This window comes from Aspergillus eucalypticola (assembly GCF_003184535.1).
Source record: "Aspergillus eucalypticola CBS 122712 chromosome Unknown BO83scaffold_44, whole genome shotgun sequence".
In the NCBI taxonomy this organism is placed as follows: domain Eukaryota; kingdom Fungi; phylum Ascomycota; class Eurotiomycetes; order Eurotiales; family Aspergillaceae; genus Aspergillus; species Aspergillus eucalypticola.
Window position 1 is genome coordinate 19,335 of NW_020290318.1, and position 26,974 is coordinate 46,308.

General features: G+C 48.3%; 13 protein-coding genes across 13 annotated transcripts; 6 read left to right on the top strand and 7 right to left on the bottom strand.

Moving 5' to 3' along the window:
• Positions 1 to 503: 503 nt before the first annotated feature.
• On the bottom strand, positions 504 to 2,113 carry BO83DRAFT_187063 (S-methyl-5-thioribose-1-phosphate isomerase). Its single transcript, XM_025526518.1, has 2 exons — positions 1,339 to 2,113; positions 504 to 1,286 (listed from the first exon to the last, which is right to left on the bottom strand). The coding sequence occupies exons 1-2, from the start codon at positions 1,857 to 1,859 to the stop codon at positions 659 to 661; spliced, it is 1,149 nt and encodes a 382-aa protein (XP_025382369.1). The 5' UTR covers positions 1,860 to 2,113; the 3' UTR covers positions 504 to 658.
• Positions 2,114 to 2,147: 34 nt separating this feature from the next.
• On the bottom strand, positions 2,148 to 2,847 carry BO83DRAFT_383294 (U4/U6-U5 snRNP complex subunit LSM6). Its single transcript, XM_025532437.1, has 3 exons — positions 2,718 to 2,847; positions 2,452 to 2,565; positions 2,148 to 2,390 (listed from the first exon to the last, which is right to left on the bottom strand). Exons 1-3 carry the CDS (start codon positions 2,821 to 2,823, stop codon positions 2,368 to 2,370), a joined length of 243 nt encoding a protein of 80 aa, XP_025382370.1. The 5' UTR covers positions 2,824 to 2,847; the 3' UTR covers positions 2,148 to 2,367.
• A 203-nt stretch (positions 2,848 to 3,050) lies between these two features.
• BO83DRAFT_349458 (uncharacterized protein) lies at positions 3,051 to 4,472 on the top strand. Its single transcript, XM_025528865.1, has one exon. The coding sequence runs from the start codon at positions 3,144 to 3,146 to the stop codon at positions 4,353 to 4,355; it is 1,212 nt and encodes a 403-aa protein (XP_025382371.1). The 5' UTR covers positions 3,051 to 3,143; the 3' UTR covers positions 4,356 to 4,472.
• A 23-nt stretch (positions 4,473 to 4,495) lies between these two features.
• On the top strand, positions 4,496 to 5,519 carry BO83DRAFT_187164 (RNA methylation protein TRM112). Its single transcript, XM_025526519.1, has 3 exons — positions 4,496 to 4,795; positions 4,856 to 5,087; positions 5,165 to 5,519. The coding sequence occupies exons 2-3, from the start codon at positions 4,902 to 4,904 to the stop codon at positions 5,426 to 5,428; spliced, it is 450 nt and encodes a 149-aa protein (XP_025382372.1). The 5' UTR covers positions 4,496 to 4,795; positions 4,856 to 4,901; the 3' UTR covers positions 5,429 to 5,519.
• A 120-nt stretch (positions 5,520 to 5,639) lies between these two features.
• set1 (histone methyltransferase SET1) lies at positions 5,640 to 10,119 on the bottom strand. Its single transcript, XM_025535002.1, has 2 exons — positions 6,134 to 10,119; positions 5,640 to 6,073 (listed from the first exon to the last, which is right to left on the bottom strand). Exons 1-2 carry the CDS (start codon positions 9,747 to 9,749, stop codon positions 5,970 to 5,972), a joined length of 3,720 nt encoding a protein of 1,239 aa, XP_025382373.1. The 5' UTR covers positions 9,750 to 10,119; the 3' UTR covers positions 5,640 to 5,969.
• Positions 10,120 to 13,977: 3,858 nt separating this feature from the next.
• Positions 13,978 to 16,396, top strand: gfa1 (glutamine--fructose-6-phosphate transaminase (isomerizing) GFA1; the record flags this gene model as incomplete). Its single annotated transcript, XM_025535618.1, has 6 exons — positions 13,978 to 13,982; positions 14,043 to 14,113; positions 14,206 to 14,437; positions 14,514 to 15,907; positions 15,960 to 16,121; positions 16,176 to 16,396. The coding sequence occupies 6 exons, from the start codon at positions 13,978 to 13,980 to the stop codon at positions 16,394 to 16,396; spliced, it is 2,085 nt and encodes a 694-aa protein (XP_025382374.1).
• A 543-nt stretch (positions 16,397 to 16,939) lies between these two features.
• BO83DRAFT_383300 (lumazine synthase RIB4) lies at positions 16,940 to 17,933 on the top strand. Its single transcript, XM_025532438.1, has 3 exons — positions 16,940 to 16,999; positions 17,065 to 17,230; positions 17,316 to 17,933. Exons 1-3 carry the CDS (start codon positions 16,951 to 16,953, stop codon positions 17,731 to 17,733), a joined length of 633 nt encoding a protein of 210 aa, XP_025382375.1. The 5' UTR covers positions 16,940 to 16,950; the 3' UTR covers positions 17,734 to 17,933.
• BO83DRAFT_383302 (proteasome core particle subunit alpha 7) lies at positions 17,844 to 19,319 on the bottom strand. The gene is made up of 5 exons (XM_025532439.1): positions 19,151 to 19,319; positions 19,027 to 19,092; positions 18,807 to 18,965; positions 18,397 to 18,723; positions 17,844 to 18,342 (listed from the first exon to the last, which is right to left on the bottom strand). The coding sequence occupies exons 1-5, from the start codon at positions 19,151 to 19,153 to the stop codon at positions 18,004 to 18,006; spliced, it is 894 nt and encodes a 297-aa protein (XP_025382376.1). The 5' UTR covers positions 19,154 to 19,319; the 3' UTR covers positions 17,844 to 18,003.
• A 908-nt stretch (positions 19,320 to 20,227) lies between these two features.
• On the top strand, positions 20,228 to 21,185 carry BO83DRAFT_325997 (uncharacterized protein; the record flags this gene model as incomplete). The annotated part of the gene is made up of 2 exons (XM_025528026.1): positions 20,228 to 20,326; positions 20,382 to 21,185. The coding sequence occupies 2 exons, from the start codon at positions 20,228 to 20,230 to the stop codon at positions 21,183 to 21,185; spliced, it is 903 nt and encodes a 300-aa protein (XP_025382377.1).
• Positions 21,186 to 22,041: 856 nt separating this feature from the next.
• BO83DRAFT_403774 (mating alpha-pheromone PpgA) lies at positions 22,042 to 22,368 on the bottom strand (the record flags this gene model as incomplete). The annotated part of the gene is made up of 1 exon (XM_025533648.1): positions 22,042 to 22,368. One exon carries the CDS (start codon positions 22,366 to 22,368, stop codon positions 22,042 to 22,044), a length of 327 nt encoding a protein of 108 aa, XP_025382378.1.
• Positions 22,369 to 23,678: 1,310 nt separating this feature from the next.
• On the top strand, positions 23,679 to 25,294 carry BO83DRAFT_325930 (isocitrate dehydrogenase (NAD(+)) IDH1; the record flags this gene model as incomplete). Its single annotated transcript, XM_025528024.1, has 5 exons — positions 23,679 to 23,711; positions 23,957 to 24,014; positions 24,090 to 24,164; positions 24,233 to 25,136; positions 25,207 to 25,294. The coding sequence occupies 5 exons, from the start codon at positions 23,679 to 23,681 to the stop codon at positions 25,292 to 25,294; spliced, it is 1,158 nt and encodes a 385-aa protein (XP_025382379.1).
• Positions 25,196 to 25,801, bottom strand: BO83DRAFT_187474 (uncharacterized protein). Its single transcript, XM_025526520.1, has 2 exons — positions 25,434 to 25,801; positions 25,196 to 25,383 (listed from the first exon to the last, which is right to left on the bottom strand). The coding sequence occupies exons 1-2, from the start codon at positions 25,655 to 25,657 to the stop codon at positions 25,299 to 25,301; spliced, it is 309 nt and encodes a 102-aa protein (XP_025382380.1). The 5' UTR covers positions 25,658 to 25,801; the 3' UTR covers positions 25,196 to 25,298.
• On the bottom strand, positions 25,717 to 26,940 carry BO83DRAFT_187503 (18S rRNA methyltransferase BUD23). Its single transcript, XM_025526521.1, has 2 exons — positions 26,836 to 26,940; positions 25,717 to 26,762 (listed from the first exon to the last, which is right to left on the bottom strand). The coding sequence occupies exons 1-2, from the start codon at positions 26,856 to 26,858 to the stop codon at positions 25,946 to 25,948; spliced, it is 840 nt and encodes a 279-aa protein (XP_025382381.1). The 5' UTR covers positions 26,859 to 26,940; the 3' UTR covers positions 25,717 to 25,945.
• Between the last annotated feature and the right edge of the window lie 34 nt (positions 26,941 to 26,974).

Genomic DNA, 26,974 nt, shown 5'->3' on the forward strand with positions numbered 1-26,974 from the left:
AAAATACCGAACTCAATATACTCTGAGAATCTCCATCCAGGAACCATACGTAGGTCATTGTATATTATATATACAGACTCTACAGAGCTGCTTCTACAGGACTGCAGAGGCGGTATGCAAAGTCATATGACCATTGCTAGGACAATCTAGAAGGCTGCTGAAATGAAGTTAGGACAAACATGGCGGAACTGACTGGCAGAACATTATTTTATACTCTAAAACTAGCACCCAATTTCTTGTCGGCCTTCGAATTATTGAGCCATCACCCACCAAAATACCCGCACAGCAGCCATGCCTTCTAGTGACCAACATAATGATACCATCGCCCAAGTAAGTTGATCCGAGCATGACCAGTAATCGCGGTTCAATGTATACATACGTTTTGAGCGCCTTGGTATCGCTATATTCAACACGAAGATGCTGATCACTAGCAACAGGCTTTCAAGGATATTACAAGGTATGCGTCAAGACAACCAACCCTTGTTTTCACCTAACAGGATGGTCTCAGTGGCGAAATGACAGCTCTGGCGCTGGAAAATCATTTGGACAACCTGGAAAACAAAATAGAGGATTTACTGAACGCGTTTGAAAAGCACCCAGAAACCGAGCAGACGAATGGGCAATGCTATAATCAAGACGAGGTGACATCGACACAAGCTCATGTTGAGGAGGAGTTGCGAAACAAGTCCTCCAAGTGAAACTGGCCATCGGCGTCCTTCTCTGCCACGCCCTTCTCTGTGATGATACCGTCAATAAGTGTGGACGGTGTGACATCAAAGGCCGGGTTCCAGACATCGATGCCATCAGCGGCTATGCGCACAGTTTCTAATTCAATACCATTGGTAGATTTGTTGGCACGCGGTCCTCTGACAGTTGTGACTTCGGAGGCCGCACGTTCCTCGATTATGATTTCATGACCGGACGGGGTGGCCAGATCAATTGTAGTAAGCGGTGCAGCAACGAGGAACTTCACACCGTGATACCTTGCAAGCACAGCGAGGCCATAAGTACCAATTTTATTCGCCGTATCTCCGTTCGCAGCCACCCTATCCGCTCCCACTACGATGGCATCTACCTGAGTACCAGACTTCGCAAGTAGAGCAGCGGCCATAGAGTCTGTTATGAGGGTGGCGGGGAGACGGTCGTGGACCAATTCGAACGCAGTCAACCGAGATCCTTGATTGTAGGGTCGTGTCTCGGTGCAGTAAGCACGGTTCAGATTGTCTGTAGACGCAAGGGCGCGGATAACTCCGAGCGCAGTGCCGTAACCTGATGTTGCAAGGGAGCTGACGGCGGGTTAGGATCGGATCACCTGCAGTTGAGCTTGGTTGTACTTACCCCGTATTGCAATGTGTGAGAACAGTAGCCTTCGGCTTGCCCACGGCATTGGCCATGATCCATTGGGCACCATGCTTTCCTATGTTTTTGTTGTCCTCAATATCCTTCACCAGCATTTCCTCTGCTGCTTGTATCAGAGCAGTAGCGACGCTGCGCCCAGTCGATCCAGGCCTTTGTGTATGATCACTCGCCACGGCCCTAAGCTTCCGAGCAGCATCGGCCAGATTTACTGCCGTGGGTCTGCTGCTCACAAGATAATCTAGCTTGTCCATAATGAAAGCTTGAACCTCTGGGGCTTCTGAGGGAATGGCATTGCATGCCATAAGGCCATGAAGTTCAGATGCAAGAGCGAGGGCCGCTACAATGGCAATAGCGGGTGCTCCTCTTACACGCATATCTTTTATTGCGTGCCATGCTTCCTCACTTGATTGTATCGTTATGTATTGTTCCACATATGGAAGCTGCAGTTGATCTATGATGGACAGATTGCCCTCGTTATATCTGATTGCCTGTAAAGTCATGATTCTGTTCGATTCAAAAGAGGCGAATTGATTCAAGACTTCTGGACGCTATACGTTCCTTGCGAGGGCACACTTTAAAAATAAAGCAGAAAGTAAGCTCTGCAAGACCGAGTACGAAAAGATAAAAGTAAGATCGAATGTGAAGTTGGCTGGATGATTGATGAATCTGAAACTCGGAGCCTAACTTGCTGGTCTGTAACACAGCACTGAATCCAGAATCGCACTTTTAACCGTTAGGTGGGGCACAGTGCCTAGGTCACTGCCGTACCTTATAAAGCAGCCTCTAGTCAGACGGTTACCCCTCCATGAGCGATTCCTAATTTGCGTAATGGAAGCAGTGCAGATTCTAAAGTATAACTATCCTTTTATTTGACATGGATCTTAAGATAAGAGATTGTTTCCGCTGCTGGAAACCTCGTTCAGAGGTTCAAACAAAAACCATTTGGATTGACTATTTGCGCTGGTCATCCAATTGATAGAAAAGAGTCGCTAATAGAAATTCATAGTATTAATGCGCGGATATATACAGCACTGTGAGAGTCAAAGAGAAATAGTTAGACGTGTTCATCTCCTTAGGTGTGACATAACAAACCGTTATTTCCGCGAATGAAGGCATCCCCGTAACTGCGGGACAGATTTCCATTAACAAACTCCTCAGATTTCTCCAGAGCGATATTCATATAGCCATCTACCGATTGAAGTTCCCCTGAAGAATTTGTTAGCGTTTAATATTCCTGTTCTTCGTTTGTATATATCTCCTGTCCCCCTTAAGAGTCGTACTCTTCTCCTGTACCAGGGGAGAAAGACTCGATTTTGGCAGAAACGGTAGGTAGAACAAAGCAGAAGATGATCGTTCACCTTTATAGACAACGCCTGAGTTCAATTTAACAGTAACTGGGGCGCCGATGATTTCACCCAGAAAAGCTGAGGGATCCTTGCCATCAGATGAGGCACCGTTCTCCATTTTGCTGTCCTTGCTCTCTTCCTATCTCTAAGCTTTGAATAAGGGCTGGAAATGCTCAACAGGCGCTAGGTGATCGTAATCGGCAATTTCACTGATTTAGTAGTGATTGGGGGTTATCATCAGTCTTAGCCCGAAAGGGGTTAGACGAAGGCCGGGGTCATGAAACACGTGCCTCTCCGTAAGCTGTAACACTGTAACATTGAGTACTATTTTATCAAGTATTCTGGTATGACTGCATCTGGTGAAATACTCTGACTCATTTAATTTCCACTGCGATATCCAATTTGCACTCATCAATACCTTTCACCACTTCGACTCAAATGCGTTCGTTTTTCAAAAAGCCATCATGGGCAAGCAGGGGAGATGAGGGAACAGACCCGAATTTCTACCGTCATGCTGGTCAAGTCTACAATGACATTATCACTGCCAACCGGAAAGCTCGTGCTAGCCGAATGTCTGTACTGCAGGAACCAGAGCAGGAACCAGAGCAGGAATCAGAGCAGGAATCAGAGCACACAAACTCCAAACGTCGACGTCTCTCCTGCAGACAGCCCTCCGCAGAAAGTTCATTAGGGGCCCCCACTCACGATGAAGCACTGCACAATGCGGAACAACCATTGGATTATAATGCTTCTTATGAGCACCTACAAGAGACCAATAACAATGGCGATAGTTGTGGTCCATCCGCGGGAGTCTCATCTTGTGGTATCACAGTTGGAATTACAACAGAGACTGACGACCAATTTTGTGAGTCACTACCTGATGTGGAGCTTACTCAAGTTGGGGCAATCCGTGCGCATTCAGAAGTTACAAAAGCAGTCAAAGAGAACAAGATTGCTTCCGTGCAGCAGTCACGTTTCCAAAATGCTCGAGAAGTTGATGAGACTGTCAGACCCCATAATCACAGTCTTGCCCATAATCAAGCAATAGTTCAGATCCTCATTACCTCAAAAATCCCAAATACCAAACCATTGATTGTCCGCCGAAAAATGAACCAACCTCTAAAGGATGTCCGTCTAGCATGGTGTAATCGCCAGAAATTCACCAAAGAAATGCAAGAATCGATCTTCCTGACCTGGAAGGGTAAGAGACTGTTTGATGTTACTACATGCCGAAGCCTGGGAATCCATGCAAAAAGCGGTAATTTTAACGGACATGACACATTCCACTTAGATGTGGAGGATATACAAGTTCATATGGAAGCTTCTACAGAAGAACTTCTCAACGCTGATCTTTCACACTCACAGACTGTGACTGACGCCAAGTCCAGTCCGGAATATACGAGCTGGAATGGAGCAACTTCGTCCCCAGACAGGATACTATTAAAGTGTCCCGGGTTTGGTGATTTGAAGGTAGAGCTGAACCTGGAGATGCAGGTATCAGAGCTAGTTGCTACCTTTCGTGGTGCTAGGCAGATACCCGCAACCCGTGACATACAACTTGTATTTGACGGTGACCGCTTAGATAATAATGCTTATCTTGCAGACTACGAGCTCATGAACAGCGATCTTGTGGAGGTTATAATCAAGTGAACGAGTTACAGAGATGTAGGCAAAATATCACGAATATGTCTAAAAACCTGATCACTTATATAATAAACAAATTGTACTAGCCTAGATTTTTATCAGTCATATCGGAATTTGCAGTGGTGTTAGATTTCTCAAAATCTCTACAGTTTGATACCTAAATTGAGTTCTATCTTACCTGATATCTTCCCAGGAATGAGCGGGGGAGGAGGGTTTCATTACCCAATATGAAACATGATTTCACGGCATCATACCATACCAGTGATTCTCTGCGCCGTAGAAGACAGCTGACGTTGTTCTCAAGTCTGGATTATTTCATCTTCAAATCTTTGATTTCTTCAAAGGCATGTGTTTGTCTAGTAACTACCCCCTAAATCGTAGCATGTTAATTTAAATTTCGTTGAGGCTTGAGAAACGGCAGCCAAAGTATGAAAATTACCGATAACGTAAGACACTAAAAATTTCCCACCCAATATATCCAAAGCGAACTCTGAAGGAAAATGTAGAACCGTCGCCCACTTTCTTCATTCTGGGTTAATATCTCTGTTCGAAATGAAGCTCATCACTGTCAACTTCCTGACCTGTGCTGTGAAGGGGTGCAAAACAGCAGCAGCATCATATCCGCTGCATTTTCGAGATGCTGAATTAGAATTGCAGGAACTGGAGTTCCAGCCAGAGTTCATACTCAATATTATTCCCCGGATTGATTGGGAAGCGCTGCGAGTCATGGCAAATGAGGTGCGTGTACATTCCTGGTCCAATGCAAATCATACCATATGCTGCTTTATAGGCTGTTTGAACTCACCCGGAAATAGCTCGGTTTTCCCAAAATCCCAGACACTAAGCCGGAAGGCGATGCGCTTAATGATGAGCAGCTTCTAAAGGAACTCCACAGGCTCTTGTTAGAAACACAGGTTGTTGAAGGAAGATTGTGTTGCGGAAATTGCGGCCATGAATATATGATCAAGGAAGGAATCGCTAACTTTCTTCTTCCCAGTCATTTGGGTCTGATATTCCTTTCCGTTAAACTTGTCCTTGACTTTGCTGACCACGCGCAGTCTAACTATACGAAGGTGTGAGTTCAAGTGAGTCCGGTCACTGGAACCCGAGATGCCTGTCCAGGAATCTGTTGGTCTCTTATTGACAAAAAATATTTGTGACCTTCCGTCAGTCGGCTTTGCATCTACCAATACTGCCAACCGGCTGTCAACTCTACGTAATCAAAGGATCGCAAGTTAATTTGGGACATGAAGTTCCACGAATGCCTTGCAGCCGGTCAACTCATATCATGAGATACGCACTTCGTTGTTATAAAATACAATCCTACCAGCCGGATGCTGGTCCTTCTCTCGACCAATTCCAAATGAACGCCATCAGACTAATGCATCTATCTATAGATGGAATTGCAGACCAAAATTGAGGAAGGTATCGAGATTTGAGTGGCTGGGTATGGAAGGGGGAGAGGAGGAGAGAGAGTAAGAGAGCGAGAGAGTGAGAGAGTGTGTGTGTGAGAGGGAGAGAGGGAGAGAGGGAGAGAGGGGGAGAGTGAGAGAGTGAGAGACAAAGAGTAGTGGGGAGGAAGTTCTTTTTGACATGGATTCCGGGAACTCAGTGGAAGCCTTAGTTGAGAAAACCTTTACACCCGGTCGAACCACAGAGGCACGGGATTCTGTCATCGCTATCCCACTCTCTCTCAAATTTGTAGTCATATGTCAGCTCTTCGTCTGTTTATGGAGTATGTTAGTATCTTTTCAATTTGACCAATACATGCCATGCCCACTTACCCCTTTCGATGTCTCGTAATGCATAGATGACGATTCGCTTGCTGCCATCGACCTTTATTATTTTGGCCGTGCAATTCGGCGTACAGCTGTGGTTGATAAACCTGGCAATACCACCCCTCTTTGTCGCATCTATAACTGTGTTTTCATCGATACGAAAAAGGTAACTACTACCGATTCCGCTTTTCAGGTAACGCCGTTCTCTCATGTCAGCAACCTGCTGCCGAACCTTCTCACCCACATATTCAATGATCATATCGTTCGCAGATATGTTCTCTTCTGCATAGAGGCCCCAATTATGGATGGCGGATCGAGCAAAACGAACTGGCTTCTTCCGTTTCTTCAACTGGTTGAACCGGAGAACATCTCCATCGCCGCTCTGAGTTGGAAGAGCCTGCTTTTGAGCGTTGATATCAGCAATGAGGCGGCGATTGTTGACCCTTGTTGAACGGGAAGTGGACTTCGAAATCGTTTTTGCTGCAGCAATCCTTGCGGCTTCTGCAGCAACAGCATGTGGATCGCTCTTCGCCCTAGCTTCTCGCTCTTCACGGGCCTTTTGAACTTTGATCCGGTGCGGCAGATATTTCGATTTCTCCGACTCCAAGATCCGTTTTCTTCCTTCAGTTCTGGCTGCCCCAGTCGTGTTTGAAACGTAGTAACCGGGAATGACGGTCTCCTCGCGTACCGGACCAGACTCTTCAGGGCGATTAAGTGCCTTAATCTCCTTTTGTCTCCAAGCCCAAGCTGAAAGGTTGCCAACATTGGATCTCGAGAATTCTTGTAAGACATCACGAAGAAAGCAAAGATCCTCTTCATCCTTGACTAAATTCTGCCAACCGTCGAGATCCAGCACAATCGATTCGTCGTCATCGACCGTTGAGCGAGGCTCGTCATTCGATACTCGCCATTCAATCTCCGTTCTAGGCTCTTCAGTCTGCTTGCCATGCTCAAAACTACCAACTTGGGATACAAGATGGCGATGGTCTTTGCCGAGACCTTTGTACTCAACATCAGCACCCCATGAGTCCATGAGTGCCACTGCATCATCTTTCTGACCATGCCCTGCCAATTGACCATGGGAGGCCAAGGGATCCGTGCCAGTTACAGATGGTTCATCTGCCGCTGCGATGACATCCTGGATGGTATCTGACCGAGATGGGGAGCATGCCATGTCTTGGTCCTCCCCAGATCCTGCCGCATCATCCATATCGAAGCATTCGTCGCCTCCTTTCTGTTTCTTCCGTGCCTTTGCTCGGTCATCATCCACCTTTCTTTTGCGTGATGAAGATTGGAGTCGGTCAGGGACCTGCTCGGGAGCCTCGCTTGGCGAAACGCCAGATTCATCATCTCTCGTGATGTCTATATCGTGAGACCTATCACTATCGGTCTGCCTTTCGGCAACAGGAACTTCCAACGTTTCAGAACCGATCCGATCCGAGTCTTCCTCTGAATCCGAGGTCTCAGAACTCATCCGGCTCGGGGCACGACTGTCTAAATCTTCAGTGTCTCTGGTAAAGGGTGTCCTTTGCTCATCGTCTGAATCGTCCACATCGTGTAGTTGCTGGAGACGATGGTAAAGTGGTCTTACTTCCTTCTTTCGTAAGGGCTGTTTTCTTCTTTCATCCAAGAACGCAGCGTTCGTGCGATCTAGTCGATGTGCCTTTCTGATCCGTGGAAGAGCAAGTATATTCAGACCAGACGAACCCAAAGGATTCCTACTGGTTGACAAGTCAGAGCGTGAGTCAGGTGTGCCAGCTGAACTGTCGAGGTCGATGCGGAACATAGGCCTTTTAGCCCCCTCCGGTTCAGGAATTCCCAGCCTCTCCCTCTTTGTAGCATGTCGAACTGGATCCAGGTAGTCATACAAGGCCGGTGCTGCAATTCGAGACTTCACATCTTCAAGTAATTTGTCTCGTAGGTCCCGTATTATAATCGCCACCACCTCTCTGCAAGGGTCCAGATCCAGGGCACGTTGTCTTTTTTCTTCTTCGATGTCCAACTCTGCTTCCCTTTTCACCCTGTCCTTTTCGGCTCGCTCTCGCTGTTCGGCCTGCAGTCTCTGGGGACTTGGACTTCGTTCGTAATTGGGATTCCCATAGGGCTGACTCTCCATGTTCATAATGTATGTGAACAGAGGTTTCATATGGCACATCTTGTAGCATCTTTCAGTTTCTTCTTCGCCGCGCCTTGAATTCTCAAACACAATGTAGTACCCTGTCTTATCGCAACGTATGTCTTTCCAATCGAATAGTTTGAGCCTTTTCTTCAGATGCGGAACGGTGGTACTGAGGACCGGTACGTAACAGTGTGCGATGAATATATATGGGTCCCGCTTGATCTGACTCAGTATAGGTATTTCTTCCACCAGTGATGGTACAACAGGCTTCAAAAAGCTTGCCCTCGGCCCTTCCGGGACTGGGACCGTAGGGCGCATTTGAGACCTTCCAGAAGGGCCCTTGGGAGCCGTCGGTGGAGGCTCATTATTCTTTGCCGAGACGCCCGTTTTAGGTTCCTCTGCACTCAAAAGGTTGTTCCTGTCCCCCATCCTCTGAGAGTCGACTGCCCTTGTTACTATCTTTGCCGAGACGATACCATCCCGGTCTAGCTCGACTCTGATTCTGCGCGTTCCAATCCGTTGCTCTTTTTTGCACTCATAATAGGCTCGCCTGGCTGCGTTCGCCGCGAGAACGGGTCCGCCTCCTCTGAAAGATGCGCTATCTTTATATTTGACTGAACATATCCCCAGAAATCTACCGGTTATTGGATCGGTGCGGTTGTTGATTTCAGCAATCTCCCCGAAACTCGAGAACAACGCATTTATTGGGGCGATTGGGGTCAAGGGATCGAACCCGGTGACCACTATCTGTACCGGAGGTCCAGGGCCAATAGTGGTCGAAGCGTCGTATGGCCAGTGTTTCAATGAGTAAGGAGCTGGCCGAAACTTGGTCTTCTGCTTGCAGCCACCACCTCGCGAATAATTGGATATCTTTAAACGAGGGTCTGCTGGTCGATCATCTTGCCCATTAGGCACTATATCCACATATCGCGCTTTCCTTCGCTTCTCCTTCGATGATATCCGCTTCTCTGAATCTGGGTCATAGACTAACTTCCAGCCCCTCACGTTTCCAGAAGTGCGACTCTGCGATCGGGGCGTTGGTGGGGTTTGCAGGGGCGTCATGGCGGGCTTTATGTCGTCGGTCTTCATGGTGCCCGAACTATCTTCGATCCCGTTGGCTATCCTTATGTGAGATGGACTGAGCCTCTGAGCGGGCGACGACTCCGCGTTAGTGAGTGGCGTAAGCGTATCGAGACGCGCTTCATTCCCATATGCCGTGCTATGCGTATGTGTCGATGGGCGGGCAGCCGAAACGCTCACACTGTCAGAACTTGCAAGTCCATCACCATTGACAGTCGGCAAATTCTGTTCCTCTGCGTAAAGACCCGGTGTCAACTCAAGGATTGCCTTGGGCTCTTCAGGAAGCGCACGCCCTCCATCGCTATGGTCGTGTTCCGGATGGGCCTCGGAGCGAGGCCGCTCCCGGATGGTCTTGCGCTTTTGCTGGAGGACGGACGGTGCGGTTGGGAAGAAGTCTGCAAATCCTGCTGAGGAGCGCGACATGTTGAGAGGTGGCTACAAGCCAAGACCACGATAGCTCCAACCAACAGGTAGCATCCTTGGTAGTTGTATAATACTCGGTGCACGGATTTATTGGCAGGAAATATCCTGGGCACAAGGCGGTAACGCGAGAAAAGTAAATCAATAAAGTCTGGAGAGAGCGGGTAGAATTGACAGAAGCAGGCTCGGGCGGAGTTAAAGGAAAGGAGGGTAACAGAAGGGGTGGGTTTACAACTCCTGGGGTAGAAAAAGTAAAATTAAAGAGGGTAAAATCGAAGGAGGAAGGTAGGGAAAGAAATTGAGAGAGGGTGTACTGCTTAAGGGACTAAACAATCTGATTTTCCCCGTTCTGGTGAGCCCCTACCAACGCGACTGGAAAAGCGCGCGGAGAGAGCGATTCATGGCAGGAATCGGCTTGCAAGGTGGCGGGGAGCGTAACAATCCATGTGCGATTACGATGGATGGCTCAACAAACACGGGCTGTCGGCTAGGGAAGAAGACGTAATGTACAAACTGGAAAGGCGCAAAACGTAGGGGCAGAGAAGTACTGCACATTGCCATAACGTCTGCGAAGTTATAGGCGACTCCCGCGGCTCGACGTAGACTATATTTTCTTGCCGTTTCTGCTCTTAATACGTACAGTAGGGGTGCGGAGTACGGAGCGATAGGTAGAAAATCCATCCACCATACTTTGTCACCTAAGGACCATTAACTACTCCTGTCTACTACCCTGGAGGTTTCCTAGCCAGGACTTCGTCAAACGTTATGTGGAAATGTCAACTCCTACGCTAGTCCTGAGCCGATATTATCCTTTGATCATCTAGCGTATGATGAGTGTTACGTGCGGTGGTAACCTGACTTCATTTTGCGAACGACATCGACAACGACAACCCAACGGGCGGGAAGGATGCAGATTTTGACCTAACGAAGCAAACAAATTCATGCATAGTCAGCAGTGCATCTCGATGCCAGGGCTCTGCATGGCACTCCAGAAAGAAGAACGTCCTGGCGGTTTAAGATTGATTAACATGACTGTTCGCAGTCATGGTACTCTTTTGCTGCAATGCAATCGTGGGCGTCATTCCAATATACTTGTACTTGTTTAGCAACTCTGGAGAGACCGGGTAGTATGGAAAACATCCAGTTTGTATGACTAATGCTATATGCATTAACGTAACTCCCGGCCGCGCCGGCCACCCGCCCGCACCGGCCACCCATCTACTACACACCCACCTATTACACACCCACCTACTACACACCCAACGCAAGCAAGAATGAAGCTATTCAAACAACATTATCATTAGTAAAGTCTACATATTATTACTTATTACGGAGGTTTGAACTTTTGTAGCAATACTTTGGGGTTTAGAACCACCTCTTTTAGAGAGTAGAATATTAGCCATGTCTTATACTTAAGAGGATCGGGGAGGTGCTCCATATCAATCTAATAATAAAATCGATTGTATGAGGTATTCTTCTTTATTAGAAGTTAATTTCTGAGCGCTATTAAGAGTCTCTTGAACAAATAGAGTCCCGCGTAGTCGATCTTATAGAGTAGAGCATGGGACAGTAAAGAAGCGTGTAGCACTGCGAATACTATTAATTTAATATTTCTTTAGAATCTTAATAGTAAGCAGAATCCTGCTCTTCTGCTCAGCTGTATCTTTTGATGCTTTAGACTGTATTGGTAGCATGGTTGGTGGTTGAATAGCTTCAAGGAGAGGGGAGGGGGAGGGGGAGGGGGAGGGTGTTTGTATGTAGGAACGCGTTGGGTGTGTAGTAGGTGGGTGGCCGGCGCGGCCGGGAGTTACGTTAGTTAAGTTAACTTATAATTATGTGGTGAAGATTGAACAAGGAGCGGTGGTAGTAGTTGATAGGACTCGGACCTGAGCTTCACGTCCAATGTTCCTGTAGAACCGGAACCCTTCCGATTTGTAATAGCTTGAATATACTGATGAGACGGCAAAGTTGGACTGTCATCCCTGCGGGCTAGTGGGCTTGGGCTTTAAAGTATCACGCAGAGTGTTACTTCATTGACTTTCAATAGCCTCCTGACCTGACCAAGCTACTAGTAGGGGGTAGGATACACTTAGTGGTCAAACCGATAATGTTGTGGTAGAAGATATATAAGCCTGTTACCTTCCCTTCGGCAGTGACAAAACACTTACAGTCGTTCACGGGCAAAAATTAAACACTTTACATAGGAGCAAACTATTGTCTGCCTGTGGTTGAGTATCATCCATTTCCATGCTTACAAAAAGGGCGACCCTACGTCATGTATGAATATGATTATGCAATAAAATTCCCAAGCTACGCATCATACATATTTGCTTTTGGATGGGGCAGATATCTATGCCCCGATTCAAGTAATGCGAGAACCGCGGAAAGGAAAAACAAACCGTACACATGCAATTCACCAGTAAGAAGTTAAAGCATCAGCCTCCGAGGCCTATGAGAGCTAAAAAACCCTACAGCCTTGAGCTGTGGGGCTTCTACTCCGTATCGGGAATCATCGCACAGCAAAGCTGACTATTGGCGACGATGTGTGCGGTACTCCATATGTAAAACCACAGATACGCTGAGAAACTTATGAATGTTGTCGGGTATGCAGAGTCTTATACCGTGCGACAACAGAACAAAGCATAATAGACCTTAAGCTTTGACTACTTATACAGTAACGTAGCCCGTGTATCTACTCCTTACTTCCTGGAATCCGGATACGAATCATGAAAGATATATGGAGTATTGCATGTAGGCTACTTCTTTGTCTTTGCCACCCAGTCGGCGGTGTGCCCGCATGCTCGGTAAGTAGGTATTCTGCATCTGCGAAAGTGTTTTTAGTATCAGCTAAAAACCAATTCCGGTACGGGAGACTCGTATTCCAGGTCCCGTTGAATGAATGGCCTGTCACATATATGGTAAATAAACCCCATGCTTTACTTTACATACCATCCATGCCATACTAGAAAGATATTGAAATGCCCAACCTACGTAGACAAGAGAGCTTGGCGGCTCCGGAAGTATGGTTTGGGATCTTGTTTGGTGAACCGCTACTATTTAGTAATCGGCTTAGGAAAGGGGAGCCTCGAGGTTTTTTTGGTTCAGTTCCCCATGGGTCAGATGAAGTACCCAGGGGATACGCACGGTGGCCCCTTTTAAAACACATCGCGACAATTACCCCTCCCCCTTTTCCCACTCAATCATCTCGGTTTCCATGGGCAAGTTTACACCAGAGGCAAAATCTACTGTGGGATACGACTCAAGAACAAAGAGGGGCTCCCTCACGATCTAGGATCTCTACCTGCCAGGTTCTTTGTCCCAGGACATGTACATACATAACATACATAACTACGTACTACCGACATGAGTGCTGCACCTGATTTCACCTGCTGCTTACAACTTGATGTGTTGCATTTTCCAATTGTAGGAGTACCTACCTATCTCTCAAGCAGGATCACCACGACCATCGGGAGGGAGGGCGAAGTGATAGTATATTTATTACCTAGCGCTGAATTTATTATTAGAAACCTATGTTTAGAAGTTCCCTAGATCATATACTCCGTCTCAGCATTCGAACCAGATCCATGGCGTCAGGGAAAGAATTTGCCTAACTTGACTAATAATAGTTAAAAGTGGAGCGTTATTCTGACCATGCAGGTGGGGGTGAGTATCTTACTTCGGTATCTACTGAGCAATTCGTACAAGCTAGTACAATAATACTCTATCGCTACCTTGGATGCGGATGGTCCTGGCCTGACTCAGGTCACGGGTGAAACATACCAGTCGATTGTGTGAGGCGCAGGGTGGGCTTATTGGCTGCTACCTCATTTGATGAATGGCTGAGAGTGCCTATAGCAGCTTCCCTGGTCTGTGTGTGCCAAGGTGGGTCGATCTCACCACATAAAACATAACAGCTCCCCCTCCTTTCTACCCTCCCAATTGTTTGTTGATCCCAGTGAACCACATCCTCAACCTCTCCGTGTCTTTCCTCCTGATTCCTCCTTCTCTCAACCCACCTTCATACTTACACCCCTGTTCATCACCCCTTCTCATAAGCAGTAAGTCGAGTTCATTTCCGAACGCAATGTTCGTCGTTGGTGTCTTGATTAACATGGACCTCCTTAGGTGAACTTCTCCTCGATATCCAGACATAGTGTCGTCTTCTTGGAGCGTCAAACGGCCCCCTACTCTCCCTCACGTCTCCGAGTAATCACGATAAAAATAACTAAACATGTGGTATGTCTGGCTCCAGAGCTCAATTCTCGTATATTCTAATGTCTAATACAAACTCTCAAGTGGCATTTTCGGCTACATCAACTACCTTGTCGAAAGAGACCGCAGGTTCATTCTTGATACTATACTTAACGGTTGGTCCCCTCTCCGTCGTGCGAGCCTCCGTCATGTCTCAAATCGCTCCCCGAACTTCTCCCAATATATCTTGTATCCTGACATTGCGTAGGCCTTTCGAGACTCGAATACCGCGGTTATGATTCAGCCGGTCTCGCAGTCGATGGCGACAAGAAGAAGGAAGTCTGTGCCTTCAAGGAAGTTGGCAAGGTCGCTAAGTTGAAGGAACTCATTGAAGAGTCCAAGCCCGATTTCACCAAGACCTTTGAGTCCCATGCTGGTATTGCTCACACACGCTGGGCCACTCATGGTACTCCGTCTCGCCAGAACTGTCACCCTCACAGGTTGGTTTACTGAAATAATGCCCGCCGATTGGCTTAGGCTAAGGAAACATGAGACTAACATATGGCCATAATCCAGATCTGACGCCAACTGGGAGTTTGCTGTTGTTCACAATGGTATCATTACCAACTACAAAGAATTGAAGGCCTTGCTGGAGAGCAAGGGATTCCGCTTCGAGACCGAGACAGACACTGAATGCATTGCCAAGCTTACGAAGTATCTTTATGATCAGCAGCCAGACATTGACTTCACGGTATTGGCCAAGGCTGTTGTCAAAGAACTCGAAGGCGCTTTCGGTCTCCTCATCAAGTCTGTGCACTATCCTCATGAAGTTATTGCGGCCCGTAAAGGTTCCCCGCTTGTTATCGGTGTGCGAACTTCGAGGAAGATGAAGGTGGACTTCGTTGACGTGGAATACTCCGAGGATGGCCCCCTTCCAGCAGAGCAGGCTTCTCAAAACGTTGCCATCAAGAAGTCTGCTACTGGACTGCTTGCACCTCCTGACAAGTCACTCCTGCACCGGTCTCAGTCCCGCGCTTTCCTTTCCGATGACGGCGTTCCTCAGCCAGCCGAATTCTTCTTGTCATCAGACCCATCGGCGATCGTTGAGCACACCAAGAAGGTCCTTTACCTTGAAGACGATGACATTGCTCATATCCACGAGGGACAGCTGAACATCCACCGTTTGACCAAGGATGATGGCACGTCTAATGTCCGCGCCATTCAGACCATTGAACTTGAGCTACAGGAAATTATGAAGGGTAACTTTGATCACTTTATGCAGAAGGAGATCTTTGAGCAGCCCGAATCCGTGGTCAACACTATGCGCGGTCGACTGGATGTCGCAAACAAGCAAGTCACACTGGGCGGTCTCCGGCAGTATATTTCTACCATCCGTCGGTGCAGAAGAATTATCTTTGTGGCTTGTGGAACCAGCTACCACTCATGCATGGCTGTGCGTGGTGTTTTCGAGGAGCTTACTGAGATACCTATCTCGGTTGAACTTGCCTCGGACTTCCTGGACAGACAGGCACCTGTCTTCCGTGATGACACATGTGTTTTCGTTTCCCAGTCGGGAGAGACAGCCGATTCCCTGATGGCTTTGCGCTATTGTCTCGAGCGCGGTGCCTTGACTGTCGGTATTGTTAACGTTGTCGGCTCCTCCATCTCCCTCCTGACTCACTGCGGTGTGCACATCAATGCTGGGCCAGAGATCGGTGTCGCTTCTACGAAGGCATACACATCGCAGTTCGTGGCCATGGTTATGTTTGCGCTCTCGCTTAGCGAGGATCGGGCTTCCAAGCAGAAGAGACGCGAGGAAATCATGGAGGGTTTGGCCAAGGTATCAGAGCAATTCAAAGAGATCCTGAAGCTTAATGAGCCCATCAAGCAAATGTGCGCAAAGTTCTTCAAGGATCAGAAGAGCTTGCTGCTGCTGGGCAGAGGTGGCCAGTTCCCCACGGCCCTTGAAGGTTAGCAGGTCGATCTTTCTTGTCATCACTCCTCATTAACATGATTTTATAGGTGCCCTTAAGATCAAGGAGATCTCCTACCTCCACTGTGAGGCTGTTATGTCAGGCGAACTGAAACACGGCGTTCTTGCCCTTGTGGATGAGAACCTGCCCATCATCATGATCCTTACGAGGGATAATATTTTCTCGAAGTCACTGAATGCTTATCAGCAAGGTTAGTCAATCCTCCGCTCACATTCGCAAGCTTTATTCTCTAACCATCCAATAGTCATTGCACGAGGAGGCCGTCCTATCGTGATCTGCAACTATGATGACCCAGAGTTCTCTACCGCTCAAACAGAGAAGATTGAGGTCCCGAAGACGGTCGATTGCCTTCAAGGACTTTTGAACGTTATCCCATTGCAGCTTATCTCGTACTGGCTTGCAGTGGGAGAGGGTCTCAACGTCGATTTCCCCCGTAACCTCGCTAAGTCGGTTACTGTTGAATAGAGGGCGATGGAGAAAAACGATAGATGTGGGCACGAGAGTGGGAACTTTCAATTAATGCATAGGGTTTCTAAATTAATGATGGTAACATGTAAACTTTGCAGTATTGGTAGTTTTTGCCCATATCTCTCTTAGTTGCCGTTTCCGTTTGGTTTCTGCTTCCGTTGTATCCGTCTGTTTGAGGTGTTGTCCGGCCAGCTCGTCGCATGGCAAACTGTAGCAGCCAGTAGAGTGTCTAATAGTGAACTAGACTTGTACATATCAAGCCGAAGGCAGTGAAGTAACCTGCAATTCCGTGGGTTGAGAGTGGGGGATCTGAGGGATGTTTTATTACATCAGTAAATATTGCTAACGAGATATCTAGCTCAAGGGATCATTACCCCTTGACCCAGCGGGGTACACTTCCGATCCCCCACTTTGCGTGGGAACTCGCACATATATGTTGCACATTGTTTGTCTGTCTCATCAGCTTCCTCGAACAGCACCTTCCTTCGATTAGACGACAATAGCCCATCGAGGCCCTATATTTGGACATCCCATACAAAAATTCGAACGCGATGACTTCTCTGTCTCTGAAAGGCCCGGGCGCTGCGCAGACCTATGATGGTAATGACGTCTTTCAGGTTGATCGTACGACTAATGATCCGTCTGCTAAAATTTGTTTTCCTTAGGAACTGGGCTACGAATCGCCATTGTCCATGCGAGGTGGAATATGGGCATAATTGGTCCTCTCGTGGATGGGGCCAAGCGGAGCCTCCTTGCAGCTGGAGTTGCTGAGAATAACATAACGGTCCACACTGTTCCAGGCAGTTATGAGTTGCCCTTTGCCGTGCAGAAGTAAGGCCATTGTCATCGAGTCTTTTCTTTCTCAGGCATTATGTTAGAGAGTTCGGAGACTGGTGCTGACTATGTACGCTGTCAGGTTATATGCGGCTTCGCAGATTGAAGCTGCCAAAGGCTCAGCCTCGGCGCAAGGCATCAGTGCCACTGATTTGCTGTCTTCCTCTACGACGGACCTCACTAAGGCGTCTCCGCAGTCGCCATCGTCCGATGCACCTCGACCTTTCGATGCCATCATTGCCGTTGGAGTGCTGATTAAAGGAGAGACTATGCACTTTGAATATATCGCGGATGCCGTCACTCATGGATTGATGCGCGTGCAGCTTGATACGGGACTGCCGGTTATCTTTGGCGTGCTTACTGTCTTGACTGAAGAGCAAGGCTTGGAAAGAGCCGGCTTGGGCACAAAGGGAATGCACAATCATGGAGAGGACTGGGGTAATGCTGCAGTGGAACTTGGAGCAAAGAAAAGGGACTGGGCTGAGGGTAAAATTGTTTAGTGGACCTTCGGCAAGGCAACGATCTCTTGTTTCGTTTTGAGTTATTCTGCCGTTGATTTAGGGTAATCAATCATCCTCTACAAAGGAGAAATCATCAATTGTATACGTCGAAGATCGGGAACCTTGATTGGCGGTCTTAAGGCACAATTGCCATGTAACATACATTCGTTTACCGTGCATCAGGATATGAGGTTCACATGAATAGGGGTAAAGTGACGAGATGAATAATTCTTAGACAGAGTTTCAGGTGTAGGGTTGGGACTGTGAAGTTCACTCCTCCATCCGCTCGTTCTCGTTTGAATCGCCCTTTGTTGCGTCTTCTTCCTCATCCTCTCCCTCCAGAGCTCTCTTTGCTGCCCGCTCTGCCTCCTCACGAAGTTCTTTCGGTACCTCCTCGTGCCTTCCCTTCGTCGGACCGTCTAATGAACTAATCCAGGTCATTTCCAGTTCGAAGTCCTTGTCTTTACTGTCTTCATGGGCGACATAGATAATTCGAGCCGCTTCCTTCACTCCATCGAGAAGGCTCAGTGTGCCGGAGCTCAGGTCGAGTTTCTCAAGCTCAGCCTTGGCTGCTTGTCTCCCTTTCCCGGTGGCGGCGCCATAATAACCCTTCGATAGCGTTAGCATCGTCTAAAAGCACCTTTGTAAATTACAGGAGCATACCCAGTACAGGCCGCTTGGCTCAATCATATATAGACCTGGACCTCCAGTTCTGGCGCCCTCGACTTTACCGCCAGAACCCGACTTGGGCCCACTTCCGACCTGACCGTCGACAGCAAGCTCGGCTTCGGAGTCCCAGCCTCCGACAATAGCAGTCACGCCGAAAGGCCTGACACTAGAGTAGAGTGTGTAAGCTTGCACGTAGCTCCCAAGGCGGTTGGATAGCGCAGAAGTTGGAATTGGCCCTTTGTAAACACTTCTCCATGATGAAGCTTCATCACGAGCCCGAGAAACGAAATGTCGCCCGTCCGGCACCAGACCGGCGGAAACCTGCCATGGAAGCAACGTATTAGCGCGACAGACTCCTAATCAGCGTAGACGCCCACTGTTCTGGACTCAGCTTGGATCCTTACAATGCCAACGTGACGATCAACCGTAGCTATTCTCTTATTGGCGCCAGGCTTCAGAAGCTTGCTGGTAATGATTTTCTCCACTGCGAGCACGACACCATCTTTGCACCTGATACCAATGGCTGTCCCTCCATTCTCTACCGCTTTAACGGCATATTCTACCTATTTTGAATAGTCAACAGAGCCGCGTTTGCTATGAAGATGGAGAAAGGCGAATGGATACCTGGAAGTTGCGACCATCTGGGGAGAAGACTGAGTTGGAGAGATCGTACCCAGTGCCAATGGAAGTCTAGGTAATGAGATAATCAGTCACGGAGGAACGTCGACTTGGGAGTTGAGGAACGAACCATGGCTGGTGAGGGTTGTTTGACACAGATTCAAGGGATGGAGTAGAATTAGAAGATTTGAGAATGTCGATAAGGCCAAGGTGTTGAGTTACTGGAGACACTTGAAAGCTTGAGCACAGGCAACGGGGCAGTTAGCAATGTGATCACTCGGGTAAGGTAGGTAGCTAAGGTACGCGTAGTTAGCAATGCCTGCCTAAGCACGAACAGCTGAGTACATCATCCCCTTCCTGGTATAGGCTAGTGTCTTGCCGCTTTTACCAAGCCCGACGCTGTCATGTGATGCGATCCCTGCAGCTTTGCTGGCCCCACTCCGCCGGGTTGCGATAAGGGATAATAAGTCTCGTTGCATCATCTTCATACATCTTATAATATAGCATACTACTTACTTCTACGCGAAAAGGCAAGCTACTTATTGCACCGATTGTGCGCCACATTTGATTGGACTTAAGATATCAACGGTTGTAAAGTTTTGTCACCTGATAAATACTATATGTTCGAGGGGATACGGCATGCAAATAACCGTATGTAATTCTATGCATGTGGGCTGGCATGCACTACTGGTTTCCATCCCCGCCGGCTTTCCCCTGTCGGCCTTATAATGACCATCTATTGAATGACATGGATGGTCCCATCAGTACATAACCAGCATCCAGGGGGTGAACAGCCACGCGACTCTCACTCGGTAGGTAGGTATATTTTACGTTCTGTGAACAAGATATTGTAAGGCTGCATGAATAAGGTACTGGTCCTTCTGACCTTCATTATGCATGCCCAACCATGTGTCTGTTTCGGGCATCGACATGTATCGGTTTACATTTGACCAGCGCCTCCCCACCACATTGCTTGATGTTTCCTATCTAATCTTCCTACCTACCGAGCAAATATATCCTTTACTTCTGCTTGCTTCCCTTCAGCTAGAGTGTTGTATCCTAAACTGGACCTGGAGCTGTCTAGGGCTTCAATATTCAATTCCCCTCCACTTTGCCGCTCGCCCTTTTATTTCGAGAACACCAAGAGGGAGAAGGTCAAGTGTGCATCATTTGCCATCCATTTGCACTCCCAAGATACATAGACGATATGTCTTCATCTATATTGCATAGCTGCCCCTGCTGTGGGCAAGTTACAGATATCTCCAATGCACTTGCTGCTTTCATCGAAAACCCCTATTGTAGCCAGGTAGATACTTTTGACCTTTTGATATCATAAGCTCTCTGACAAGAGAACCATGCAGTGTGGATTGTCCGGTTCTGAAAGCGATTTGAAATTACAGAATGATCTCTCAGCACTCTTCGACAAGGGGATGAACTTAGGAGCGCCGTTGTCACCCGAAGAGAGCGTGGGAGTACAGCGTCCTGCTCCCTCATCCCCAATTGTATATAGCATCACACAACATTACCATCACTCTGCGCATGTTGCTCAACAGAATACTACTCGTCCCTCCGAAGGTGTTCATCGCCGCGGCACCAATGCTACCGTCAACGAGACACTCCGACAGCACAACGTGGACCCTTCAACACTTTCGGCCAAGCAAATGGAGCTTTTTGAACATGCCATGCCAGAACAACAATCGCGCCTCATCCAGATATGGCAGATCTCCCCAGAGCATAGCTATGCAGCAACTAGCAACGTCACCGGAACTAAATCGCTGGACCAGGAAAGCTCGAATGTAGCCGGCACTATTGGCCATGCCCCGACTCCATTGAATTGGGCAGCCACAGGTGGTGATCGTGAAATGTGCGATGTGCCTGATAGGAACGAGAATGGGGACGAAGCACACCAGTATGCTGAGCCATATATGGTAAATGGGTATGAGGCGATAGCCCGGGAATGGCATGGACTCCCTTCATCTCAGCCCACACACCTCATGGCTGAACCAACAACCGGATCACCGTACAAGCTTTCAAGTGACCCTGTTTACTATGCTCACTGTCGAAGATGGTGGGAACCTACACAGCAAAGTTCGGTGGAGTATCAATACGGTCTATTCGACGAGATGAACCGTCATCCCCAATGTGGCCTAGTGCAACCTCGTTAGATCGAGGGTACAAAGATGGCCATGGCGTTCAATCCCAGGTTGTGGTAGTCATTGCCCAGATAATGTTACCATAATGACGAGCCCGCGAGTTTCCGGCATGGTGAATGTCATGGAATGTTACGCTTGGATCGCTTTATATCTCCCTGGCTCTCGTCTGAATTGATAGAAATTTATTAGACAGTCTACTCAATGCCGTCAAAGAATGCATGTGCTTATAGCGACTTGAACTACGGAAGAAGCCTGCTAACTCTAAACATACTGTAGAGGGAGAGAGAACGTGTTAAAAGGATTTTGTAGTGCTATTTTGTAATAAGCAATATATGACCATGGGAGCCCACAGACAACTTCGTAGACATGACAAAACTATGCTCCCTCTATCTCCCAAGCTCCTTTTGTTCACCATCTCTCCCTTTTTCCTCCCCAGGTCTGAGCGCCACACCCATTCGAGGGCCATGTTAGGTATTCATTCAAGATCTGAACCGAAGGGCAAGGACTCAAAGAGGTAGTTGTAGCTGCCAGCATCCAAGAAAGTCGGTGCGGTAGATATATTGCGAGAAAGAGTGACTAGACAGTACGCAGCACTTGGTTTGCTGGTCTTCAATTCGGCCTGGATGTAGTATGTTGGATTTTTTTTTTTTTTTTTTTTTTTTTTATTTTGGATTTCAAGCCAAAGCACCGCCCCAGGCCACAGTATAACAGCTTTGGGAGAGAATATGACGTAGATCGAAAGTAACGTAATTGGAAAAATATGTAAAAGAAGAACATAAAGAACCCCGACTCTGGTTGCTTGAGTCCTAGGAAGACTGGCGACGGGCGAGAAAGAGAAGCATGGGCTCGTTGGAGGCAGTGGCCCAGCCTACTGGAAGTCAGACTCGTCGATATCTGCCATAGCCTCCGCAAAGGCATCGGCAGAGCGCTTGACTTCGCTGCCGGCTTCGACAGCCCGCTTGATCTTGTTGCAAGGCTGACCAGGCAGGACACACCATCTCTGAAGGGTCTCGGGAGAGGCGTCCGCAATGGCTTCAGCCAAAGCATCGGCAGAGCGCTTGACTTCTCCGCTAGCATCAGCCGCACGCTTGATCATGTTGCATGGCTGGCCAGGGAGGTAACACCATCTCTGCAGGGCAGCAGCCTGCACAGTGGTGGCAGCAAGAGCGGCAAGGACAATAGAGACGAGCTTCATCTTTGCAGGAATGTGAGGGGGGTTTTTGTTTTCTGAAAGTCAGATAGATTTGAACTTGAGGGAATGCTGATTGAGCTTTGGCTTGACAGTTAGTATTTCTCCGAGACTGCCAAACACGAAGAACCAGAGCCTTTATATAGGTTGCTAGTAAAACGCAGAAAACCTGGGTCAAGTCTGCCTTGCCATGCATCAATGGAATATATCGCTATTGAAGCGGTTCCAGAGCCTGAGCAAGGAAAGAGAAAGTACTAGGGAGCAACAACATCCTCCCTGAATAGAGCATCAATTGACCAGGAGAGGCAACACATCAGTCAATAAAGTAGATACAGGGTACATTCCCAATGTATTGAATGGCAAGGCAAGAGAAATGAGCCAGAGATTCAATTGACATTGCCACCAATAGAGACAAAATATTGGAATATGACTATTCGTTTGGTGTTAGCTACCGGCTTCAATAAGGAATAGAAAGGAAGTAGACTGTATAGTAAGGTCGAGAGGGAGGGGGAAAGAGAGAGACCCAGGGGTCCGAATCAGACATCTTTCTTTATCCATCGTCCACGATGCTCTCTACAACCTCATATTTAGTAAGATCGCAGGCTTTCCAAAACTGGGTGTCAATAACACTCAGGCCTAATGAGGTGGTCAAATAATCAAGGTTCCCTTGTTCTGTCAATAAGACAAAGTATGACCAGATTCAGCTATCAATAAGCTGTTGAGTACTTTGACCTTGATGAACATGGGGTGGTTGTGAACAAAGCACCCGCTCTACTTCCGCAAATCGGATGTTTTGAGACCCTCGACGAGGACCGGCATGTGGCGGGTCAGCCGTGGTTGCTGGCTGTTTCTTAATCATTACGTACTTTCTTGGGACATTTCCCTCTTAACATGAACAGAGAAAAGCAAGAATAAGACCATGTGGTCGTACATCCGTTCTCCCTTGTGAGAATGTACAGTAGGTAAGAGGATCCTTGTACGTATAATAGACTGGAACCATTTTAAGTCGAAATGCTGGTCGGGGCGGTGATAGAGAGATAAGATCGGCCCGCGTGAGTAGTAAAGTAGTTTTGGTTGTCCGACATGTTCTTGAGTGGATGCCGAGACGATCCGCCGTTTTTTCCGGTGTCTCGTGCATCGCTGGCTTTAGGTCTTTTCTCGCCGTCTCCGGTTCCGTCTTTGTCTTTCCTCCCTCTCCCTCCTCTCTCTCTTTCTGCTCTCCCGTCCGCACGTTTTTGGGTCCCCTCTCCTCTCCTCCTCCTTTTCGGTCCGTTCAATCTTATTGTCCGTTTTTCTCGACCCCTTTGTCCATCAAAATGTTCTCTCTGCGGACGGCGCAACCCGCGCAGGTAAGTGGATGGTTCCTTGCTTTTTGACCGATCAATTCCTTTGTCCGACCCGACTTCGCTCGAATCCTTGCCCTTACTTCCCTCCCACCGCCGTCCGCTACGTCCTTTCGCCCGGCTGAATTAGAGATGAACGCCTGGGCGCACTTGGAATACGAACTCTCATATACTTTGCTCAATTGCCTTTTCGTTGACGATCTACGTTTTTGGTTGTTTCCGATTCCCTCTAACGCGGTTATGCTTGGCAGTCTTTCCTCCGTCGCGTTGCGGCGCCGACTTCCTTCCGTTCCTCCATCCCGGCAAGATGTGCGTCAACCTTCTCAATCGCGTGCAATACCGTCCTGCTAGAGACATAATGGTTTATTGACTCTATAACCCAAGCCTTTGCTAGCGTTCAGTCCGATATCTTCAAGCCCACTAAGTATGGCGGCAAATACACCGTCACTCTCATCCCAGGTACCTATACCCGCCTCTTCCTCAACTTGATCAGTTTGCTGATGCCTCGGTGATTCGCTTTCATAAAGGTGACGGAATCGGTGCCGAGGTTGCTGAGTCGGTCAAGACTATCTTCAAGGCCGACAATGTTCCCATCGAGTGGGAGCAGGTAGATGTTAGCGGTGTTGACACCGGTAACAAGCACTCGGAAGAGCTTTTCAAGGAGTCCATTGCTTCTCTGCGCCGTAACAAGCTGGGTCTGAAGGGTATCCTCTTTACTCCAGTTGAGCGCTCCGGCCACCAGTCGTTCAACGTTGCTCTCCGTCAGGAGCTGGATATTTTCGCCTCGATCGTCCTCATTAAGAACATCCCCGGCTACAAGACCCGTCACGAGAATGTTGATCTTTGCATTATCCGTGAGAACACCGAAGGTGAATACTCTGGTCTCGAACACCAGTCCGTGCAGGGTGTTGTGGAGTCCCTGAAGATTATCACTCGCGCCAAATCCGAGCGCATTGCCAAGTTTGCCTTTGGTTTCGCTCTTGCCAACAACCGCAAGAAGGTTACTTGCATCCACAAGGCCAACATCATGAAGCTTGCGGATGGCCTTTTCCGCAGCACCTTCCACAAGGTCGCCGAGAACTACCCGACTTTGGAGGTTAACGACATGATCGTCGACAACGCCTCCATGCAGGCTGTTTCTCGCCCTCAGCAGTTCGACGTTATGGTTATGCCCAACCTGTACGGTGGCATTCTCTCCAACATTGGGTCTGCCCTTGTGGGTGGACCTGGTGTTGTCCCTGGTTGCAACATGGGCCGCGACGTTGCTGTGTTCGAGCCAGGCTGCCGTCACGTTGGTCTTGACATCAAGGGCAAGGACCAGGCGAACCCTAGCGCTATGATCCTTTCTGGATCTATGCTTCTGCGCCACCTGGGATTGGACGACCATGCCAACCGTATCTCCAAGGCCGTCTATGATGTGATCGGTGAGGGGTGAGTTTCAGACTTTCATTTCAAAATTTCCAGCTTAGTTCAGAGCTGTCGCTAATGCGTAATTCCCTAGTAAAACGAGGACCCGCGACATGGGCGGACAGGCTACCACCCACGAGTTCACCAGGGCAGTCCTGGACAAGATGGAGGCTGCTCTGTAAATTATTACCCACTTGAAAACCGACCTCCCACCTTGCATGTGGTACCTGCTACAATTATGATGATGAGAGCTTGTATAGGCCAGTGAAATGTTTTTATTTCTATCTGTAGACCAAGCTTGGCCTTTCTGACTGTCTCTATAACTTGTACCCCCTTCCACTCCATCTGACACAACGACGCGCGGCGTCGGACACATGATTGTGTGCTATGGCGCGTAAAACTGTACACAAACGTTTGAATTTGAAAGCGTGTCTCTTCCAACATCCGGACTGCTTAACAAAGATCCCAGTAGACCAACGATAACTGAGGAATCCAGTGTTCAGTAGATACGAACTCCAGCGGCCTGACATTGGCGGGGATGCCATCTCCCTTGGGATAGTCTTAGCTTGCCCAGAGGCAAAAGAAATGGCGCCAAGAAACCTCCAAATGGGAGAAAACTCAAGTGGTATGCAAACGTGAAAATTATAGCCGCGTACCGGTTGCCGAGCCCTACTCTAGCTCTCCAGCAAAAGCCGACACCGGAACGCTGGATTCTTTTCAGTGGTAATTGACCGGCACAGGGAAATCCGCCTATGATAGAACGATCTGTACCGGGGTGAGGATGTGACCGGGGATTATAATAAGGGCATAGTGAGCGCGCTGTACAAGAGAAATCAGAAAGCGGGACGTCGTTTTCTGCCGGTATATTTCGAATTCGCCTTCACAACCTTGCCTTTCCGGGTCATCTGTTCCTTTTTCCGTAGAATCCAGGCCTTGTCGCCCTTCCGGGATGATGCTTGTTTGCCACGCTCCATAGCCCTTTTCCGGGCGTCCAAGACATCCACGTCGTTCATGCCTTCAACAACACCGGTGATGTCACCTTGTAATCCACCTCCTCCAACGGTGAGCACGAGGTAGAGTTTGCTGTTCTTTGTACCCGGGTCATCCTCCAGTATACCAGCTCCAAAGCCGGCCTTCATGGCAGCCCCACTGATCATGCTCCGCTGAGCGTCGTTCTTTGGATAAAATTGGCAAACTGCGCGACCACCACGCCGCAGGCTAGCATAGAGGCCCTCGAAGAAGCGACGAAGACGGTACTCCGGGCTAACATCACTAGACTCCGCATTGCAGAGCCATTGGATAGCACTGATGCTAATGGCTGCATCGAAACTTCCTGGCCGGAACGGTACTCCTTGCCCGATGTCAGCCAGGAAGAGATCGCCATCGACACCGCGCTGGAGGGCAACATCGAGCATGCTAGGTGAGATGTCCATGCCGATCCAGGTATGCGGGCCTCCGTCTTCGGGTGCCACCTGGGAAAGAATCTCGCCGGAGAGACCAGAGCCGCAGCCAAGATCAAGGATCAAAGAAGGTGTTTTCAGGTCTAGGAGGTCGAGTGCCCGATGGGTCATGTCGGACTGAATGTTACGGATACGAGACGAGGTGGTATATTTTCGGGACTCATTATCATCATAGAATAGATCCGGAGGCCTTGAATAGTAGCACCGTGTTAGTGATAAATGGGCTACTGAATTTCCTCGTAATCCACCAAGGGGTCACCTACAAGACATCTTCAGGACGCGACATGTTTGCGATCAAGTCCCTAAGTGTTTCGGGCGGTTAGAGAAGCAGAGCGATGTTGAGGTTTGAAAGAGAGGGGGAAAGTCATTCATACCTCTCTCACTATTTTATTTTTTTTTTCG